The 22621-nt window shown below is 42.7% G+C and overlaps 1 protein-coding gene across 11 annotated transcripts in view; it reads left to right on the top strand.

Annotated features, from left to right (window-relative positions):
• The window catches only part of GALNT9 (polypeptide N-acetylgalactosaminyltransferase 9), a 699106-nt gene that overhangs the window by 606469 nt on the left and 70016 nt on the right, over positions 1-22621 (top strand). For all 11 annotated transcript variants that reach the window (XM_039505452.1, XM_039505453.1, XM_039505456.1 and 8 more), the window contains 2 exons: positions 17125-17310; positions 21004-21141. In XM_039505452.1, coding sequence (XP_039361386.1) covers positions 17125-17310; positions 21004-21141 — 324 coding nt within the window. The remainder of the gene's footprint in view (positions 1-17124; positions 17311-21003; positions 21142-22621) is intronic.

Here is a 22621-nt window from a genome sequence, read left to right as displayed (position 1 = left end):
TGGAGAGGCAGCAAATCAGCGAGCAAAGTAAAAAATAGACTATTCTGGGATCTGCACAAATGTGACAAACTAGTTTACAGACTTCAGATTGGAGACGCTTTAGGGAGTTGATCACCAAAACAATGTGCAGTCGTTTTTGTCCCTTACCCTGTGTTTCTTCTCTACCCCCATCCCTCACCCCATCCGTCAAACAGACTGTAATTTCCTCTTTAGCTTTAGCACATTAGATGCAAAAAGTGGTTTCTCTCTGGCTGTCAATCAGGTCCTAGCCAGATTAATAATGCTCTTTATCAAAACTTTTAATAGCAGTATTTAGGCCAGTGCTAGCCCACTGGGGGCCCAAAGCAGGAATATTTTTGCCCCCTCTGTCCTCCCCAACACATACTAATAATTAATATGGGGCCCCCTTGAGCTGCTTTAGGGACCTAAGCAATTGCTTAGTCTCCTGCCTTTAGCCAAAGTAAGGACAGTGAAAGTTGAGGGCATTGTGGCATTTCTCATTCACTAAAATCACTCTGCCTCTGGCTTTGTCCTGTGGAGCATCGTCCAAGCTGTCTAGTAATCACTCCAGACATGCGCCGTCACCAGGCTAGAAATCTTGCCGGAAGATACTTCTAGTCAGGACAGAAATCATTGAGAACAGATTCTTGTGGCCTTTTGTCACACTCCTTTTTCAGTTCCACCTGCAGCTTTGAACTTCTGGTACATGTGAGAAATAACAGGTGTGGGAGGATGGGGCCATGGGCGGAGGGCGGGGGTATGTGTGTAAATTATTCACATTGTTTCAGACCTCAGAGGTTTGCTTCAAGGTTGGCTTGAAAGTTTGGGTTAGTTTTCACTTCCTCCTCACCAGCTCACTCACCTCAGCAATGTATGGTCTCCACGTCTCCCCAGTCAACATCCAGGGGAATGCATCCGTAATGGTGGTCTCCTTCGCTGATGTAAATGGACACAACTCTGCTGAAATTAATAGATCGGTTGGGGAGTGTGGGCCCCTACGTGGCTGCAATAGGATTTCATTTTGATTGACTGAACCTGTATTAGTTGAGGAAGAACAAGGTGCTTATTAAAATCATAGGCACTCACCCAGTCTAGGCAGAGTTTGTGTTGTTTTAGCTCTACACATGTGCTTGTTCTCCCTGCCGAGATAATTCGGGAAGGGTTAGCTCTCTGCTGGAATGAGTTATTGCAGCCTCTGTTGGGCGAGCTCTTTTATTTTACTGCTCTACACTGATAGCTGATTAACTGTACTTCATGCCTTCAGTTTTCAGAGGGTTTCCTGCCTTCCTCCCCCAATTTGAATTCTGTTCGTAAAGATGCAAGGAGTGGACACCATTGTAAGGCAGGACGAGACCGTCTGTTCTTTTCTAGGGTTATTTGGGGATGAGTTCACAGGGCTCTTGTGGCTGTGCAATTAGTGCTAGCTATTATCTGTATTGGGCATATTAGGTATTAGGACTTCATATGTCCCTAGCTCATTTGTAATGGCACTATAGCTCTTGCTATTAGTCATATCTATTGAGTGATATGATGCACAGAATATGTTCCTTTAACTCATGCCTTGGGAAGATCCTATCAGGGAGACTCATGCTAAAACATGCCTAATGGATGATAGCTTTATGATGTGGACTTAAGTCAACCAGGAACTCAACTGAGTGACTTTCCAGCAGCATTATTTTTATACCCTTTATAAATACTGAAATACAGTGACTTCTAGTAACCGTGTTCAGGGGCTGAATTCAAGCTGAGACTCCAGATGTTTTCATAACCTAAAATATTAGTAATTAATCTGAGTTTGTAGCATTTCTGTAGTATAGAATGCTTTTACTTTAATAGCCTTTGTTTGGCTGTATTATTGTAAGCAGATCAGCATGCTAAAATTTGCATTGTAAAAGAGTGTTTTGGAACAAAGCAGGATCTAATGAGCATATAGCAAATCCCTTGGCTCCACACTGGAAATGGCTCTCGCTGAATGAATCGTTAGCAGCATAAAAGCTTTTTTCTTTATAATAAAATGAAATTAAAAACCCTTCAGGACTTAGTGCAGACAATATGCAAAGATCATTTACGGCTTGTTGTGGGAAATACAAAACAAATGATGACAACTCCACGTTGGGTCCTTTGAATGGACCCTTAGAGTTCACTTCATTAGACAGCCTATTTTTGTTTTTTGAATTTTTGTTTCAAGAATGACTTGACTCTAATGGAGGCATCAATATATTCCACTCTCATTTTTCCTCCCTCTGGTTTCAGCTGTAGCCAACATCGAGGAAAAAGTGGCAGGAAGCATTTTATCAGCTGTCAGTCTTCTTACATCAAGTATCAGAGGGGTAGCCGTGTTAGTCTGGATCTGTAAAAGCAACAAAGAATCCTGTGGCACCTTATAGACTAACAGACGTTTTGCAGCATGAGCTTTCGTGGGTGAATGCCCACTTCTTCGGATGCAAGTCATGACTTTGTTGCTTTTACAGACTTCTTACAGGAGGTTGAATATGAAGTAAATATTGTCCCTCTAACAAAAGAGTTAAGCCAAGAGCTAATATTATTACAGGAGAGAGTTGAAAACTCACTTATTGGAAAATTTCCTTGCCCCTTTCTTTGCGACCTGGCCAGCTGGAATAGCTGCTGCAGTGAGATGATGATAGGGGTGCTAGCTAGTCCTAGGCCAATGTGCTGACGCTGTCTATTCGACTAACTGTCAACCTTTAAATTATATGGTACTGCCTGTTCTTTTGGAAAGTATGTAAATAGTTTATTGCACAGACCAAGCTCTCCAAATAATATTTTTAAATCCATTTTGAAAAGTCAAATCAAACTATTGGTATAGAATTCAGCAGCCACATGTCTGGCTCTGACTTGAGCTTGTAGCATAAGACACTTATCTCTCTTTTATTTCTGGGTGCAAAACACATATTGGTGTTCAAAACAGACCAAACCAGAAGCCGGAGTCTGAATGCTTTCTAATATAATTCAAATTCAAATAACTGGCTCCGAATCAGACCTCTGATTCTGGTTCCAAGAGGAGCTGTGTCCAGAAGGAGACTATTTTCTGGCTCCTGTGAAGGTGAAATCCCACAGTTCACCTGAGAACCTAAAATGGTAGAAATCCCTCAAGAGAGATTTGAGCTCAAACGCTTTCTGCACCTTTAGATCCAAACCCAAAATCCAACCCTTTTTTGGCCTCAAATCCCAAACCAGAGCCTAAACCCAATCCACAGCCAAACATCACCTCCTTGACCCAAGTGCAGTTTAAATATGATCACATTCAGTTTTAAGTCTACTTTAGATCAATGTATAAAGTATATTTAAACCAGCCACATGACGGGACTGAACCAAATTTGGCTGTTGTCACTGTAGCCGGCACTTCCATTGAGGAAAAGTGGGTTTCATACAGAAAGCTGAAAAACTCAGTGTCTCAGGCCAGGTCATCTGCACAGACTGAACATGGGACCAGACCTCTTGATCTAAAAGTATGAGCCCCCTTCCCTACTGTCTGAGCTGACAGACCAGTTCCATTATTGGAGCCAGTAGCAGAGTCTTAATGGTGTAACCACTAGAGGGAGCCAAAGACCCCAGTGGTTCAACATTGGTTATCTTTTGGAAATCAAAGTTTCAGGCCATCACATTTCCAATATCAGCAGATTTGCCAGATTGAGCATCTCTTTAAAAGGTCTGTTCAGCCAACGCTGGATTGGTTAATGGCTGAGGAACATGCTGATCTCTATTTAAATTAATGACACTGTAGACAGAAATCACAAATGTGGTAAATAAAAAGATTCTATAGGTGTCTTTTTTTTTAATCTGTTTTGGTCTTTAAAGAGAGAATTTAGCAGTTGTGAAAATGAGGGAATAATAATGTTAATGCCTAGTCACTGCCATGCTTGGATGCATTAGGAATACCACTGACTGATAGAGCCAGTTATAGCATGGCTCTGCTCTGCATAGTCTTCCTTATGCAGCTCAGAGAAGGCATCTCCAGTCTGCTTTGCAGTAGCCCAGCTACTCTTGTTGTGGGCTCACAACACCTGCATCATATCCTGCTCAATCTACTACTGATCCAGTTCTGGGTCTCTTTTTAGCAGATGCCAATTTGTACAGGATTGTGGCAGATTGAATGGTTGTTCCGCATTGCATACAAAGCTTGCGGATTGACTAGTCAGCATCACCGTTGGTTCAGCTGCAGGTTAGTAAAGCTTAGACTATAACAGAACAGCTATTTCCTGAGTACTTAAATTCAGCAGGAGCTCAGCTGTTGATTTTCTGGTTTAAGCTTAACGTACGTATCTTTATCCCTTGCTGAGACTTGAATTTAGAGGAAAATTTTCTCTGGGGTCTTTTGGGATCAGCAAGAAGAAACAACCTAAAGCAATAATCTGATTGGGAAGTAGGGAGCTAGGGATGACTGGTTGATCTTTAATGCCATTTCACAGACCCTATGTGAGTTTTTTTTTAAGTGTCCATTTATTGAATTTTAGCAGCTACAATACAATGTGCCATATGTACCAACAGATGATGTGCCAGCAGATGTGCAGAAATGAATGACAGGGATTCTATTGATTTGGAAAAAAGTTATACTAATAGCAAAGGTAAAATGATCCTCAGCAAATGTGTTCTCAAAGATTATGTTACAAGTAACACTGGTCAGCATAATTACTCATTTAAATATGAGATAATCGCATTTATAGTGTGCAAGAGAAAAACTTTGGGAATTATCAGAACCAGCAACAGTTGGTTTAGACGGAATGAGGACATCTGCAGTGAGTAAGTGAAATTTTCTCCAGGCGTCAGTACAGCTAGGAGGAGGGAGATATTAGGAACTTCCAGACCAAATTATTAAGGGTGTATCTCAAAATGGGGCTCATTTTTACACGTGTGTAGACTTCCACTCTACCGTGCTAGATTTTTCTTCCCAAATTTCCAAAAGGCCTTGCCAAAAAAAAAAAGCCTCTAAGAGTTGCTGACTGTGTGACCCACGCATGGTGGGAGCTGTTTATACTCTGCCACAGCATTTCAGGGCTGGTAGCTGGTATTCATTCCCTAAGAACAGCAAGTCTTTGAAGACTGAAAACTCACCCTTGGGAGACCCATCCTTTTCTCTCTATGCCCATGCGCCGATTGCACCTATTGCTTGCATTTTAGGTATCATTTGGAAGGGTCCCCTAATTGCCTTCTTGGGGTGACTGCCTGGTCATCTTCCCTCTTTAATGGGACATGGTGCCAGGATGTCCGCCAGGTACCCAAAATCTTCCTCAACACTACAGCTGCAGAACCCAGCAGGTGCATGGCCTTATGTCAGCCAGGTACTTGGAGACCTCACTGCTTGGCCCCGCTATTGTTCCCCAGAACTGACTCACCACATAAAGGTAGAACAGGGATCTAGGAAACCTTAATCCAATGGGGGTAGGTGGTAGAGTTCCCAAGGATCAGTTGTTCATTTGAGCCACTTGCGTCCTACAGCTGCAAGGTTGGGAAGGGGCTACAGGCTTTCTCCTGATGTTTCCATGCCTCCGGCAAAGAGAGGGTCCAATTTCTATTGGCAATGATAGATCTGCTTAATCTCTTCTGATATTCCTAACAGACGGCAGTCGGTCTTTGAATATGGTTCTCAGTTGCCCTGACCACCACTTCAACCTCCTCCTCACTGCCTGCTATGTTCTGTCCCAGCACAAAACAACCTCAGCAGCTCATTAGGAAGTGACCTCATAAAAGAAGGTATTCTTTATATCCAGTTACCACTACAGTAATACATGAGCTACCCTCTAAGCTACTAATAATTAATGAACCATCTTGGTTTGGATGTGTTCTTAGCATCTTATGTGATTAGTTTGTGCAATATTATTCTATACTCATTTCATGAAGATTTCATGATTTTTACACACACACACCTTCTGAAAGAGGCTGGGGTTTTCTTTACAGAAGGGATTCTAGTCCACTCATAAAACATCAATTTCATCCCTAGACTGCTCTGGTCAAAGATATCATGTCCTTTGTAAAATTGTGCAAAATATGAGTTTATGGAGATTGGATTAGCAGTTAAAGTATATGGGTCATTTTTAATGTCATTTTATGCCTTATCTTCTCCCTCCCATAGCAGCCAGACTATTAATTTACCTGATTTATCTCTCCACTTATAAAACTTAGCTTTGCAGTATGATGACGATTGCTGAGTGCAAGTTTCTCCAGGAAATATTTCGATTTCAGCATACTTACATATTCTTCTTCTGTAAGAGGGTTAACAGAAGTCCTTCTCCTCCTCAATACCATGATGTCTGGATCTTTAGTTACTATGAGATCCTGCTCTAACTCTGAATGAGTATATGAAGGACATCCCATAAAATTCCTGGTGAAGAGCCAGTGGAGAAGTTAGAAAATGTGTGACCCCTTTTATTAGACTACCATTGTGATTCCATTATCTACCTCATTGATTCTTTCTCAAGGACCAATGCAGCAATAAATATTTTCTGGAGAAAGGTCCTAAGGATACATTAGTTTGGTTACAAACAGGTCCAATCCAATAGAACTCTAACAAATGCTTAAGGAAATTCTAGTATATGCAATGAATTCTAGGCTTATTTAAAGAAAGAAGCATTCCATCTCTTACCAGCAGTGGGTTGCTAACGGCATGAGCTATAACCCTTGAATCAGGCCCCATGTTAGAAGATTCTGTGAGAGGGTGTAAAACAAAATACAGGTAAAGCCCTTACTTTTGTGTTCAGAACACTCAGCCTGTTGCCAAGAATTAATTGTTTGGGGTGTGTGCAGGAGAAAAAAAAATAGGTGCTGGCATCTATTAAGAGTTTTAAAATACTGAATCTGCCCTACTCATCTGATCTAGATTGTAAAGGTCAAATTAAGCTGCACAAATTCTCCATGCCAGAAAAACAGTGCAAAGCTGCAGGAACTCGAAATGGAAGACAATCACATAAAATTGGCTTCCTGTAAAAAGAGGCAGAGAAATGCTTCTGCATATTCTCCGTGGCTAATATTTTACAGGGAAATAACAATGGCGTGGTCTACATGTTTATAGATACACAGCTTTGTAACCACCCTGACCAGGGAAATACCCCATTTCATAAAACACATATAAAGTTCTCTTAGCAAGGTACTCTTAGAAGGGGTGCATGTGTAATCTTTGTCAGTCAAAATACAGATGATAATTCAAGTTGTTTTTCCAGTCCTTTTTTGGGATCATATCACATTTTCAGGCACCAGCAATAATTGTGCCCTGTAATCTTAGCTAGAATCTCTAGACCCAGAGAAGTGTCTCTTTCCTTCTTTCAATTGAGTATGATTTTCTGCAGGTAAATGTGATCTTTTCCATGTAACTGTTTTGCCAATATGGAAAGATCTTTACCTCTTGAGTGCACTGTGTAAATAGCACAGGCTTTTTCAAGAGGCATTTTTTAAACCATAATTATGGTTGGTATTAGAGACAATCATAAAAGTGTGAACTTAAATGAGATCATACGATTAATCTGATCACATAATATATTTTATTATAAAAGCTTCCTTAATACAAATAGCTTCATATATGAACAAATGAAAGGCAAGAGGGCCCTTTTCTAACATACCTAATTAAATACAGAATGCTGAAGTCAGGACTGACAGCAAAGGGAGGAAAAGAATCTATTAAAATCAACCAGTTTTAGGGCGACTGCAATTAAATAATTGCCACGGTATGTTATAATCCCAGTGACCAAAGCAGACATATACCATACTGCACTACATTGCAGAATATTAGCTGTCCCTTTCTCTCTTTTTTTAAGTCTAATTCTATGAGTAGGTTCAAAGAGAAAAAGAAATATTTACATCGAATTAACTTTATGGCATCCTCTAACACCAGCAAACATTGTTAGTCCTAAATCCTTGGTAGAAAGGCTACTAGGATGATCAGGGGACTGGAGATCCTAATTTATGAGAGGAGATTAAAAGAATTTGGCTTGTTCCATTTAGCAGCACCAAATCTGAGCGAGGATGTGATTGCTCTCTCTAAATACATCAGAGGGATAAACACCAGGGAGGGAGAAGAGCTATTTAAGCTAAAGGACAGTGTTAGCACAAGGACAAATGGGTGTAAATTCTAAGATGGAGTTTGACAAGTCTATGAACAGGATAATCTGGTGGGGTTGCCTGTGATTGCTGGGGACCAGACTCGATGACCCAAAAGGTCCTTTCCAGTCCTATGGTCCTAGAAAGTAACTGACAAACCAAGAAATATAATCCTACTGTAAACATCAATGTTAATGCCTGTTAAAAATATGTTTCTAGTATGACCAATAGCTGGGCTACATCCTTAAAGAACTGGGGAACAGTGGAAATCAGAATTGTTCTGCATTTGGATGGCAATAGGAGCCGGTGCTGGCGTGTTTTCACTTTCCTTGGGAGAATTCCCGTTGTGTTAGTCTTTCACATCCCATGTCATTCGAGAGTCAGAGTTGAGTCATATGGTTCTTCTGCATGTTTCCACCCTGAAGATTTCTTCTTCTTTTGCAAACAGTGAAACTTTGCCTTGTCCTGATTAGGAATATTCCTGTGGCTTTTGTTTCAGTTGCATATGGTTTGCTGTGTGCTTGGGTTTTTATTTTAGACAACATTTTAAAGGGAGTTGGACAAGGCCCAAATGGATCTGATGGGAAGGTAATAGTTACTTGTGGGTACATCTACACTGCAGTCATAGGGTGTGATCGCAGCTTGTGTAGACCAGACCCAAGTTAGTTTTAACCTGGCTAGCTCGGTTACCAGAGCAATGAATCCATGGCATCCCAGGGTTCAGCGCGGGCTGGCAGCCTGAAATAATACCTCTGGTTCCAGGTGGAGTTCTATAGCCCGTGCGCCTCTGGTACCGAGTCAGCTAGATTAAAGCTAGCTCAGGCATGTCCACGCGAGCTGTAACTGCACCCCATGATTGCATGGCTACTATGTCCCTACCTTCCTAGCCTTCAGGTGTTACCAGCTTCTTCCAGGCAGAGCTCATTGTGACTTTCATACCATGGACCCCCCAATTAGTCATTCTGAGAGGACCTCCTGGTCTCCATGAGCCCCAAAGACTAACAATAGTCCCACTCTATTCTTGTTCCATCTCTGCTTTAAAGGAAGTGTCAGGTCCCATGATGCTCCACAGGAATTGGTGCAGGGGTTTGGAGGCAACTGTTGTTTCTGGGGACTAGAGGAACAGTTGCAAGTGACCTGCTTCCGTGGGGGACCAGAGAGGGAGAGAGAATGGGAACAGGTGCTCAGACATGACTGTAAGAGGGGCCATATAAGATAGATTGATGCCACTAGCACCTCTAACAATAGTCGGTGACCTCCTTGGATGGGTTGCAGGGGCTGCAGCCCAGGGGATGTCCACTGCTGACAAACACCAAGAAAGTATAGACTAGAGTGCTGGCTCCTATTTTCCAGGTCATCTTAATCATTACGAAGAAGAGATTCCACCACCTTTAGAGCCTGAATAAGGTTAGTGGAAACATTACATTCTTCCAGAGCAATACTAACTTGATTTTCAGCATCCTCCACTTGTTTGCAAGGCTGGGCCAATTTATTGTCTGCTGTGTTGTGCTGCTGATGGTTAAATAGGTTCCTTCTGGTGCCTAGCGAGTGATGTTTCCATTGCCTTCCTGAATTTCTTTTGAAATGGCTTTGATAAATTGAATTCAGAACATCACAGGTAGAAAACATTAGATCTCTGAGAGGCTTTACTTTGAAAATGTAAGTAAAACTCAGATCACTGGCTTTTAAGAATTCCCATGCTGGGATATCATAAAACGTGTGATATCTGAGCACTACTAAAAACTCCACTATCTGATCTGTTGGTTTCATGTGCCATGTAGAAAAGTGAAAGTCTGGCATTCAGTGAAAGGCTCCCTACATTATTGTCTGTGGTATGCATTGTTTAAGTGGAGTTCAGAACCATTTGAATTAAATATCAACGAGTCCAATTCTAGCAGATTATGGCTTAAACGCCTAGTTTTCAGAGACGCTGATCATCCACCTTAGTGAAGTGCTGACTCAGATGGAAATAGCTATAAAAGTGCAAAGTATTATTGTCATCATCAGTAGGGTTAGACTGAGATGAAGGAACCTGCTGCAGGGTGTGCAGTGCAAAGCTGGCTTCCTCCAGTCCCTTACCTACTGCATGAAAGAAATAGTGACTGGGACAATCATTATCCCTTTTAAAAAGCAATCCCCTCCAGTGCGCTGGATCCCCTGGCACAGGAGAAGCTGGAAATAGCTGCTAGCAGTGAGCCTGGAAGGGCTCTTAATTGTACTATCTCAAGCAGGCACACCTCAGGGCGGGATGTAGACTTGTAACAGTTGAAATGAATGGGAAACGGCAAGTCTCGGATGATCTTATATTTGGTCTGTTTTAGTTTGTCTGAGTCTCCCTGGGAGTTAAAGAAACCTTCTTTCACTAGGAATTAAAGGGAGTGGGGGAAACATTCACAAGGTGTGTGGGCAGGAAGGCAATGCATGTAAGTAGCCTGGGGCTGATGGGCTGAAATCACAAGGAGGTGGATCCATGGGCCTGTGAAACTGGTGTGCAGTCCACCAGTGAAACATCTAGGTCAGCATTCCGAAAGGGACAGAATAGAACGGCTGTTTCTGTCCAGGCACTGCTAGCATCACTGCTTGCTGACGTGACTGCTTGGGATTTTCTATACTAATATCTTTATGATGGCGCTGTATATAATAAGCACAGTACAATGTAGCCATGGAGTGTAAGGAAAATTATGGCTAACGACATCAGGATTTACCAAAAGTACCAAGGAATCTTTAATATCTACAAAGATTAGATGGAAAATCAAATCCGTTCCTCAGGGCTCATGTGAAATTCCCATGCTCACTGGGAGAGGAATTCAGCGAACGGGAAGAAGGTTGAAAAGTTAAATCAGTATTTGTTAAACTAGTCTTAAAGCAGGTTGGAAATTACTATGCATAAAAGGCCTGACCTTGTTTCATGCCGAAGTCTCTTTGGCATCCGCAATATGACGCCGAGGTTAATTAGTCCCAGTACGGTGTACTGATATTTGACCCTAGTGTAAATCTGGCATAAATCATCTCAGTAAATGCAACTGAATGTGTGGCCCACATGCTGAGGTTCCCATAGGACAGTGTCCCAAATGCCTATAGAGTGCTTTCTTTAGTACAATGACCGCTGCTAGCAGCAGAATCAGCAGTACCAGCGTGTAATTAAATCCTCTGTTTTTAAAGGAATCTCCCGCTTGGTTCTAGGTGTGAAGTGCTTGGAGAAACCTTAAACTTTCAGCCTGATGGGTTGGGTGAAACAAAAACAGTTGGAGCTTTGTTTTAATAAATTTGTGCCTCGGCTTCCAATAAATGTCTGTGCTTCTGTAGAAGCAACGTAAATCCTCAGTGAAGGGTGATTACTTGGAAGCAAATCCATCACCAAGTTGAACACCAGCTCTAATGCCAAGCGTTCTGGATACTTCTTCCTCTGCAGTTGCCATGGGTGAAAGGTTTTATTAATGGAGGGGTTTTCTTTTTATTTTAATTTCTTCCTGAACAGTGACACATCTGAGCTGCAGAACTTCAAAGCAGGATACAGATTTCTATTTTTTATTATTATAGTCTTTCTTTCTAGACTGGGTTTTCGTACTGCCAACTATAGCCCTGGCTGTGCAGGTACAACTCGTATGAAAGTGCCAGCATCCTGGCAAGGACAGCCAGAACCAAGGGTGAAACATGAGGCCAAGAATAGAGGAGAAGTTCATAGTCAAGTTCCAGGCTGGGGACAATACCAGGGCTCAGAGTCTGAGTCAGGTTTCAGGATCTGGGTCAGGAGGCAAGGTCCAAATTAAACCTCTGTCAAAACCGAGTTCAAGAGCAGAAATCAGGAATGGTCGTGGCAGGAGACTTACACTGTTGCCTGGACATGTCCTCAAATGCCCCTTGGGTTATATAGAGTAGGGAGCCAATGAGGCTACTGCCTGTCAGACCCCTTGAAGTGGGACTTTCTGTGTCCACAGTGGGACAGGGGTAGTGGAACATGAGCTGGTTACAGCAGTGTTGAGGTGTTTCCTGCCTAGCAGCTCTGCAAATCTGGGGTTGAGACCTGCTGGGCCTTGCAGAAAGTCAGTAGAAGTTGCAAATATACATCCAAGGGCAGACTGGCTCTTCTACTATAACCACGCCTGCCAAACTGATGACTCCTGTATAGCCGTGTTGGCAGTACAAAACCATATCCTGAGAGCACTTGTTGGAGCGTGGGTGTAGGAATAATCTCCAACCTCAGTTGCTTTTGAAATGCAAGTGAACTCCTTTCCCTTAGTGCTTTTAAACACACACATAAGGGTGGTCATAAAGCATTTGGATTCCACTCTAGTTTTCTGAGGTAAAACAAATCATTCCACATACTACGCAATGCACAAATATTTTCAGAAAGTGAGTCTCCAAGGGCTAAATGGCTGACAATAACATAGGACAAATTTCAATTTAAAGAGAATTAGGCCCCTATAGAGCAATCCTGTAATTTTGTAAACGTTTCTTCAAAACTGAGACCACCTTGGTTGCAAATTATTTAGTTGCATTCTAAATCCTGGGATGTTTTTGAACATTAACACTCACCCAGCAGGGCATGGCAGTATTGGAAATAGCTCTGAGCTGCAGTGTTTGAGAGCATCTAGACATTATCCTTTTTAGGCACTATAGGAATACAGGAATACTGGATTGGACATGTATCTAGCTCAGCATCCTCTCTTCAGCACTGGCCAATAGCAGATTTGGTCACATTTTTTTTTTCAAACTATTTTTTTTTTTTACAAAAAAATGGCTTTTGAACCAAAATGGACAGTTTTTTTGGCTTAGACAACATTTTCCAATGTTTCCATGAGAAACAGAAAACAAAAATATTTTGGTTTCGGTCAAAAGTTTTGGCTTTCAAAAACTGAAATTTTTGTCTAAAACCAATTTTTTAAATCAAAAAGGGTTTTTGAAAACCAAACATTTTGTAGTTTCATTTTTTTTATTGACACATTTTAAGAATTTTCTCTGGAAATTTTGAAAAATAAAAGAAATGTGTTTGAGATGTCATGAAAATAATAATAATAATTAATAATAATAATAATTGACCTTTTTTGGCCAACTCTAGCTACTACCAGCTGCTTCAGAGGAAGGTTTAAGAAGCCCTGCAACAAGCAATTATAGAAAAACCTGTCCTAAGAGCAAGTTCCTTCCTAACCTTCAAGAGTTAAAGTTTGCCTTATGCCATGAAGCATGAGGGTTTATATCCTTTCCAAGTTGCCCATTATGTACTTTATTTTGATTACATAGTACTTCATTGATACATAGAAATAAATTAAGGATCAAGGAAATCACAACATTGCTTGAGTTTTGCTTAGTAAATGGAAACAAAGTCTGAATTCTGAAATCTCTTTGGTGTCTGCCATATGATGTCTGGGTTAATTAACTACAGTGAGTGTACAGTAAATATTTTCCTATACCCCAGCCTATCTCAGATGTACAGGTATAGTTTGTCATTAGCACCATTAAGTTTTTCAGCATAAAGCACAGTTTCACTCAGACAGTAATTTGGCACTGATGTGAGTACTTGTTCTTCTTACTACTTAATATGTCTAAGTTGCAAATAGAAAATTTGCTCAGTTTCGTTTATGGCTGCCTAAAGATCAATATTCAAACTGCAAATCAACTGCACTTAGGAAATAAATTGACCGCCTCTTGGAATTACTTGATCAAGTCTTAAAACATCACACCAGGTGATACTCACGAGGCCCAAATGCAGCCTGTGTCCTCCTGGACTTATTTATTATGGCGGTGAGAGGGGAAGGGTGACTGATGATGGAGACATGCTGCCGGGCAGATGAGGCAAGAGTCCCAGAACTAGTCTGGTGGGCCCTGGCCTCTGGCAGATCTCTGGAGACAGGCAGACTTGAGAAGGCTGAGCCTCTTGTCTCTCCTCCTGTGGAATAACAACACTCTCACTCTCATCTCCACAGAACAACCTGGAAAGTCTGAGGTTCCCCTGCTGGTAGATATGACAATGATGAGCCTGTACAAGAACTTCTATAGAACAGAATAAAAGACACAGCTGTTTCTCACGTATGGGGCAATCCGAGGCATTGTTACAAGAACAAATGGTTGGCTAAATGCCTTAGTTTGTTCCCATCTCTCTTGTACCTTCCCTGTCCTGCTTGTTCCAGTGCTACAGCTGGGCAGCTCTCAATGTGTGAACCATTCTGGCTCATTTCAGAATACTTTCCTGTTGTTTTTGTCTGTCTGGTTTTTTTTTTTTTAACAGCAAAGAGCATTGTGCCTCATCTGGGCCATGTTAAATCACATTAGGGGAAAAAAGAGCCAGGTTGGGTCTTGTGGTCAGTAGTCTTGAAGAAGATACTCCCTTTGGCATTTCCCATTAAATGAGCAAAGAGCATACCTAGGCTCCTGGTGCTAGAAACATCACTTGGTACTGTGGGTTCTCTTCACCTATGAAAACCAGGTCCTACATGTGTTTAAAATGGGCACCCAAAAATGGAAATATCCAGAATTAGTGACCAGTCTGGATAGTGTGGACCTTAAACTCTCTGCATCTCTGTTTCCCCATCTGTGAAATGAGGATATTGATGCTTACTCACCTGAATAAGGCACTTTGAGAGCTCTGTGTGAGAACTGCTGTGTAAGTGCCAAGTCTTATAAGATGTGGGCATGAATATGGGATATTCCTCGTACTCTAAGACATTTTAAGGGGTGTACCCCTCCAGAGAGAATTGACCAGAGACTCTGAATGGCATTATCTCAGAACCATCTTGGCTGTTTCATACGCTGAAATGTTCCACTTTCTGGCATCGTTGATCACAGCTCACAAAGGATTCTTGTGCCTCATCTTCAACAGATATCTCGTTCCTGTTTAGAGGCTGGCAGAAGAGAGGAGACAGGAATGCAATGTAAAGCAAGCTGAGTGCTTGCAGATGGGTTAATCGTGCAAATTTGCACTGTCTTGTAAGCAACAGACAGCATGTTTGACAGGGCAAGCATTCTGTACCCTGAGGCAATATTTTTCTGGTGCTGTTTTCTTCAAAGCGAGGTGTCCGGGTCCCCTGTGGATTTCATCTGGGGAGAATTCATCACCAGGAAATAACTACTTGTGTTGAATTTATAGATGAGCTAAACAGTTTCTCTTAATGCCGTGCTTCAGCACCTTTTAGTTTCTCCGTTTTGCCTAAGCATCACTGTTAGAGGGAAATAAATCTGCCATAATGTATTTATCCTTGGTATCAAAATATATAAATAAAAATTACAAGGTCATTAACCATAGCAAGAAAAAATGTACAGTCTATTACATGGCTGAATCCCAAGCCAGGTAGGACAAATAACAATACACTGAAGAGTATTGCGCATTTCCCCTTTTTTGGTGGGGGCAGAAACTTTCCGTTCACAGTGGAAGTTCTAGGCGTATGTCAGTCCAAATTTATGAGCAGTGTGTTTTTCAGTGTGTTTCATTTATCAAATGCAAATTTCTGTGGCCAGTGATTTACTAGTCAACAACTAGGAGGGCAATAAATAAATATTAACTAACAAAGTATTTAAAAAAAAAAGAGTCAAGAAACAGGATTTTATCTGCCATTCTCCAAGTCATTTGTCTTCTTTCTAAATATGTGTAGGGTACAAATCCCTTGTCTTTTCATGGAGTCCAACTTGCATGGAAAATGAGCTGCTATTCTCAGCAATATGAAAGCTATGGACTCTTGCTTATATTTTAAGATCTCTTTTGTTTCCTTAGGGCTGGACTGAGCTGCATAGGCTGCAGCAGCACTGGGGTAACGCTGGCAGGGGCAGCTCCAGGCCCCAGCATGCCAAGCGCGTGCTTGGGGCAGCGTGCCGCAGGGGGCGCTCTGCCGGTTGCCGGGAGGGCGGCAGGCGGCTCCGGTGGACCTCCCGCAGGCGTGCCTGCGGAGGGTCTGCTGGTCCCGCGGCTCCGGTGGCACGCCAGCGGGAGGTCCACCAGAGCCGCGGGACCAAGCGGACCCTCCACAGGCACGTCTGCGGGAGGTCTGCCGGAGCCGTGGGACCGCGGTGTGCCGCCTTGCTTGAGAGGCACTGTGGGAGGCCTCTGGGACTAGAGGCACTGTGACTAGAGAGACACCTCTGACACAGCTCCCTCTCTGCTTCCCCCTAGCTTGGTCAGGAGACAGAGGGAATTTACCGCTGGTTTATACTAGCAGCAGATTATGACGCTTTGTGTATTGCACTGTCCAGGGAGTTGGAGTCATTGCTCTGTCCATTCCCCAGTTCTCTTGCCCATGTGCTGGAGCACCTGCTCACTTACACAAGGAAACCTAAAGTCTATGCAGTCCAAGAAGTGGTGTGGGAGCAGGTCTCACCCTCACTCCCTTGTGCAGGCTTGTAGTCCAAGGGTATGTCTATACAGCAGCTGCGTGATGTAATTTCTGGCACAGGCAGACATACATGGGCTAGCTCTGCTCAAGCTAGAACCTAAAAGGCACCGTGTGGCCATGGTAGCCTTACATACCCAGGGAGTTGGGCAGGATTGTTCTTGGGCAAATTTTAAAAAGGAAGAATATCCTGACTTTCAAAATCAAAGCATGTGATCTGTACAGTGGGACGTTAAATGAGCTGTGCCACTTGCTTTCTGTTTACATTTCTCATACACATAATTCCTTTCCTAACTGAGAGGCAATCTTCAAGCACCTCCAGGCCCCAGTGCTGAATGCCCCATCTGATATGTTCCATGCCCACTGCACAGGCATCGCATGGCTTCTTTCAGAAATGGGCATAGCTGAGCTGTTAGCAATTAATTAGTTTATATGCAAATTTGGTGCAGGAAATAAGCCCACAAGCACATAGCCCATGAAATGGAATATGACAGCCACAGTTAGATCCTCAGCTAACTTCAGTGGACCGGTGTCAGTTTACACCACCTGGATCCAGTCCCTGACATCCAGGTGTTAGGGTTTCTCGTGCAATTGCTGCTTTGCCTAAGGGCTCAAAGAGCAGTGACTCTATCTCAAGTCATCAGAGGCTGACGTATCCCCCGCTGTACAATACCTTGCCATAGACAGTCATATCAGCCTGTTTTCCAGGAAAAAGTTCTTGTTCCATGGTTGATTTTATCCTCCAACTCTCTCCCAGGTCTGGCAGTGCGGAGGAAGCATGGAAGTGTTACCTTGCTCGAGAGTTGCCCACATTGAGCGCACAAAGAAACCTTACAACAATGACATCGATTACTATGCAAAGCGCAATGCCCTGCGGGCTGCTGAGGTCTGGATGGATGACTTCAAGTCACATGTTTACATGGCATGGAACATCCCAATGACGGTAAGTGGAGAACACGCTATAACCTGAGTAAATGAAGGCGGAGAACTGATGGATATCTGATCTAAGTTACCTCTGTCTGTGCTGGGTGATACTACTAAATCCATCACCTATTGATCGAGGGTGGGAGGAAGAGCACTTTCATAGCAGCAAATATTCAAAAGAACTCAGCCGTCTTAATTTGTTTCCCCAGAATAAGTTCAGTTGCACATTGACGAGCAGTGACCCACCTTTATGACCTAATCCTACCACAGTGAACAGGGCTTATTTGATTCCTGGGAGGAAGTCATTCATTTATGAGGTCATTCATCTTTAAGATACTCAGATATTATGCAGAGAAGCACCCTGAAATGTCTACAAATGTCCTGGTGTGTGATACAAATAAACACACTGAGCCTGATTCTCCACTCCGTTTACACCAGTTTATGCTGGGGTGATTCAGTGGAGCTCACCAGCGTAAAACGGGTGTAATGGATGGGAGAATCAGGCCCAAATGGTCTAGCTTTGTAGTCTGGTGTCTGGTCACGATAGTGTAGGCACGTTCTATCTCTTGCTATGTGTATATGTAGCACCTAGCTAGGGAGACCAGATAGCAAGTGTAAAAAATCAGGACGGGGATGGAGGGTAATAGGTGCCTATATAAGAAAAATCCCCCAAAATTGGGACTGTCCCTATAAAATCAGGACATCTGGTCACCCTACACCTAGCACAACAGGGTCCTAATCTTGGCATGGGAATGACGTAAAAATGTGCATCAATAAACATTTTCCCTTAAACCCACTGTGGCCAGGTTTGCATCCCTTTGAAAGGGCTCTTAGATTTCTGATGGGAAGAGAAAAAAGGAACTGCTAAATTTGTTTGCTTGATGGTTTCCACAAATGAATGCTGAGAGGGAAAAAAAGACATTTAAATAAACATTTATGCCAAAATATGATTTTCTTAAATTTCTCAGGGATTACCTTTTGATGCAGCTTTCTGCACTGAAACCATAAAGCAGTGCTTTGAAAAAAAAGACACATCTATATTGGAAGACATAAAACCAGCAAGAAGCATGGTACATTAAAACTTACTTTCCATTAAAGAAAATGATTGATAAAATATAGATCGTAAAAATAACCCCATTAGTTCTTGAAAAAAGTTAGGATGCTGCTGTTTCATAGCTCTATTGCACTGGGGCATTAAACAGAGAAATAAAACGTACTGTGCTCCCATTAGCTATAGGACTAGATCATATGGGTGTTAGAGGAGTAAAAACCTCCCCGCTCAATCAACAAGAACCATCTACCCTATTCATCTCCATATTAAGCATTGAGTGTGTTGTACTAACACCGCCAGCCAATAATCTATACACTATATGACCATAGCTTACGTAGAACAGACACAAAGGTACAGGGAGCTGCAAAGCATGTCTGCTTGTCATACTAAGCTTCGCTTTCAATTGAAATGACATAGTGAATGAGATGATGGGTCGCCTAATTGTAGAATAGTGAGTGCTCTTTGCCAATAAAATAGATAGTAGCATTGCTAACACCTACCCTTTCAGCCTACGGCATCCCATTGTAATTCACACCATCCTTTCTGTACTTGATTGCTGTTTCAAGCCACTGAGAGTCTATGAATGGCTTGCATTCTGGCTAGAGGATTGTTGATTGATACACAAAAGCAAAACAATGCTCCTATGAACCCGCAAACTTCTTTAACAAGTCAAGAAAACAGTGTGTCAGTGCACCAAAGATTTGGTTATACCCTTTCTTGTAATCCTTTCCCTACCAACTTTAGTGATCCAGAAATCCTATGTCTAGCAATTAACCTTCTTCACGCTGAATGATGTGCAATATCAACTACATATGAAAGATACTCTCCTTCAGTGTAGCCAGAAATAATACATGATTCGTCTTCACATTCCTTTGAATGGATGCCATGTACAGAACTTTGCATCAGCAAGCAGCAGTACACCCAGCAAACTCTTTATGAGACAAATAGACAAGGCTGTTCATTACTAAAGTTGTATTCTCTCCAGAAAACTAACTGTCTAGTGGAGATTCTAATAAAGCTCAAGCTAAGATATGCTGCTGAATTGTAAGCCAGTATTCAATAGTGTCTGTAAAGCACATAGGGATCTTTTTGAAGGAAATATATAAGGTGCATACAATTAGAGCAATGCAAAACTCCTCGGCTTCAGTTCACGGGTTCATCCAAACATTGGGACAGATCCTTGGGTGGTGTAAGTCAGAGCAGCTCTGTTGAAGACCTGCTTGCTGTCAATGGAGCTATGCTGATTTACACTAACTGAAGATCTGGCTCTGTTTTTTGGATCACATGAGTTGATGCTTCAACCCAAATATTTTTTTTAAATGTTGTGTTCAAAGGTATGCAAAATCTCAAAGCAAAGTTCCATCACAGGTGCTGAGTTTCATCACGTATTACGTCAAAACGCCACAAATCAACTCTGATTCATATGAAACTGGAGAAAGGCCTACTCAAAAGTTTAGTGAAATGTTATGAACCTTTCACCAGGCCTGATCTGAATTTTGAGGGGGCTTATTCCTAATCCCATCCCACTGATTTAACTCTGTAGAAATCAGTTACTGGATTTATACCAGTGTAAAACTGGTATAATTTAGGGCAGTGGTTCTCAACCTATTTAAGACTGTGGGCCTCATCCAATACTACCTGTATGGACCTGAGGATGTCACATGGGCCGCAGCTTTGTGCTGATTGGGCCACAAGCAGCCTGCAGGCCGCAGGTTGAGAACCACTGATTTAGGTTATGTCTACATTGCAGTGTAAGCCCAGGATTTGAACTCAAGCTCAAGCCTAACACTCCTTTCTTCTATACACAAATTGCACTAACCTAGGGCTTGGAACCAGGGTCCCAGAACGCCAGGGGGGTGGAGGGTCCGAGCCTGAGTCAAACTGGGACCCAGGGTTCAAGCCCTGTTGCTTTACAGTGTGGCTGCAGCACCACTGGACTCACGCTCTGGGAGTCCACCACACTCAGACCTGCATAATGCAATGTAGATGCTGGAGCCACACGTTGGGACCCAGGGTTCTGCAATTCCTAACCTGTGGTTACAAATGAGTGTAGATACTCAAACCCTAGCTTAACAAACCCAGGGTCTGCTAACTCAGATTCTACTAACCCTGGGCTTACATTGCAGTGAAGACGTACCCATAGGGTGCGTCTGCACGGCTGCCAGGAGTGTGATTTGCAGCTCATGTAGATGTACCCAGGTTAGCTTTAATATAGAAGTGAGAATGCGGTGGCATGGACTGCCACATCTTCATTGCTATTTTCAGCGAGTTAGCATGGGTATGTCTACACAAGCTGCATTTCACACTCTCAGCTGCAATGTAGACGTACTCTTAAATAAGAATTAGGCCCTGAGTTTGTAACAAAATCTGTAACCAGGGCAATTACATTAAAGTTTCATTGCAAACATTTAGCACAGCTCTATGTGCCAATAATCTCAGTTTTTTTAAATGTTATTTTTACTTTGTTTTGTGTTTGTTTCTTTGTTCATTTTTCTTTTTTTTTCCATTGATATTTATTGTCTGTTGTCCAGGCCAGCTGTACAATAAGGAAAGGGGGAAATGTAGCTTGCAAACAAAATAAACTCCAGGTTGGTTTCAAGTAAAGAAAACAACTGTAAAGTCGATATGATGGGATTTCTCTGCTGTATTCCTGCTTTGCAGAACCCAGGAGTTGACTTCGGAGATGTTTCAGAAAGATTAGCTCTACGACAGCGACTGCAGTGCCGGAGTTTTAAGTGGTACCTGGAGAACGTCTATCCTGAAATGAGGGTTTACAACAATACAATCACTTATGGAGAGGTGCTGTATGACTTTGAAAATACATCATAACTGCTTTAGCGCTTTCCTTTCATCTGAGTTAGTGGGCATCAGATGACACAGTACAATTTAAAATCGCCTTGACAGCAGGAACACAAACTTTCCCATACCTCTTTAATCCAATCTATAAAGTGTAGGCTATAAGCAATGTTACCCTTCCCATTGGAGTGCATCAGATTAAATCACTGTCATGAACAATGAGACGCACCTTCCTGGTTTTTCTTTTGGTATTCAGCAGCCTCGATAATGTAAATCCAAGGCAATTTGTCCCAAATGAGCCCCTCATAAACAACAAAACCAAAAAGTCTGCGATCAAGGCAACCGAGCCAGTTAATCTAAAGCCTGGTCTACACTAGGCGTTTAAACCGGTTTTAGGAGCGTAAAACCGATTTAACGCCACAACCGTCCACACTAGGAGGCACCATATATCGATTTTAATGGCTCTTTAAACCGGTTTCTGTACTCCTCCCTAATGAGAGGAGTAACGCTAGTATCGGTATTAACATATCGGATTAGGGTTAGTGTGGACGCTGATCGACGGTATTGGCCTCCGGGAGCTATCCCACAGTGCAGCAGTGACCGCTCTGGACCGCAATCTGAACTCGGATGCAGTGGTCAGGTAGACAGGAAAAGCCCCGCGAACTTTTGAATATTTCCTGTTTGCCCAGCGTGGAGCTCCGATCAGCACGGGTGGCGATGCAGTCCGAAATCAAAATAAAGAAAGAGCTCCAGCACGGACCATGCGGATGTGATCGCTGTAAGGGCAGGCAAATCCGTTCTATCAGCGCTCCGTTACAGAAGATGAAATTCAGAATCCTTTTTAAAAATCTCCAGACAGACGCCATAGCAGGGACTCAGCGCACTGCAGCGTGACAAGCGTAACGGAAAGCCAAAGAATCAAATGGACTCATGGACTGGAGGACTGAAGCTATCCCACAGTTCCTGCAGCCTCCGAAAAGTATTTGCATTCTTGGCTGAGCTCCAAATGCTTCTAGGGTCAAACACAGTGTCCGCGGTGGGTCAGGGCATAGCTTGGCAATCTACTCACCCCACACCCACCCCAGAAGCGAAAGGGAAAACAATCCTCTGACTCTTTTACATGTCACCCTATCTTTACTGAATGCTGCAGATAGACACGATGCTGCAGCCGTCAACACCAACATCCTCACTCCCCCCCTGCCATGGGTGGCTGATGGTACAAAAGGACTGGTAACCGTCCTCGTCATCAGCCTATTGGCACATGGGGCAGTAACCATGCTGATTAGCATCCGTGGGCGCCTGGCCCTAATTTTTTCTGGTGGATGGTGGATGGTGCAGTATGGCTGGTAACCATCGTCATCATAGCAACAGGGGGCTGAGCTCCATCAGCCCCCACCCTTCATGTGTAAAGAACAGATTCAGTTGCCCCTGGACTAGCAGAGGGATGCTGGGCTTCTCTCCTACACACTGCTTAATGTCCTGT

The sequence above is a fragment of the Mauremys reevesii genome, linkage group 18, assembly GCF_016161935.1.
Source record: "Mauremys reevesii isolate NIE-2019 linkage group 18, ASM1616193v1, whole genome shotgun sequence".
Classification (NCBI taxonomy): domain Eukaryota; kingdom Metazoa; phylum Chordata; order Testudines; family Geoemydidae; genus Mauremys; species Mauremys reevesii.
This window is presented reverse-complemented; position numbering and strand designations above follow the sequence as displayed.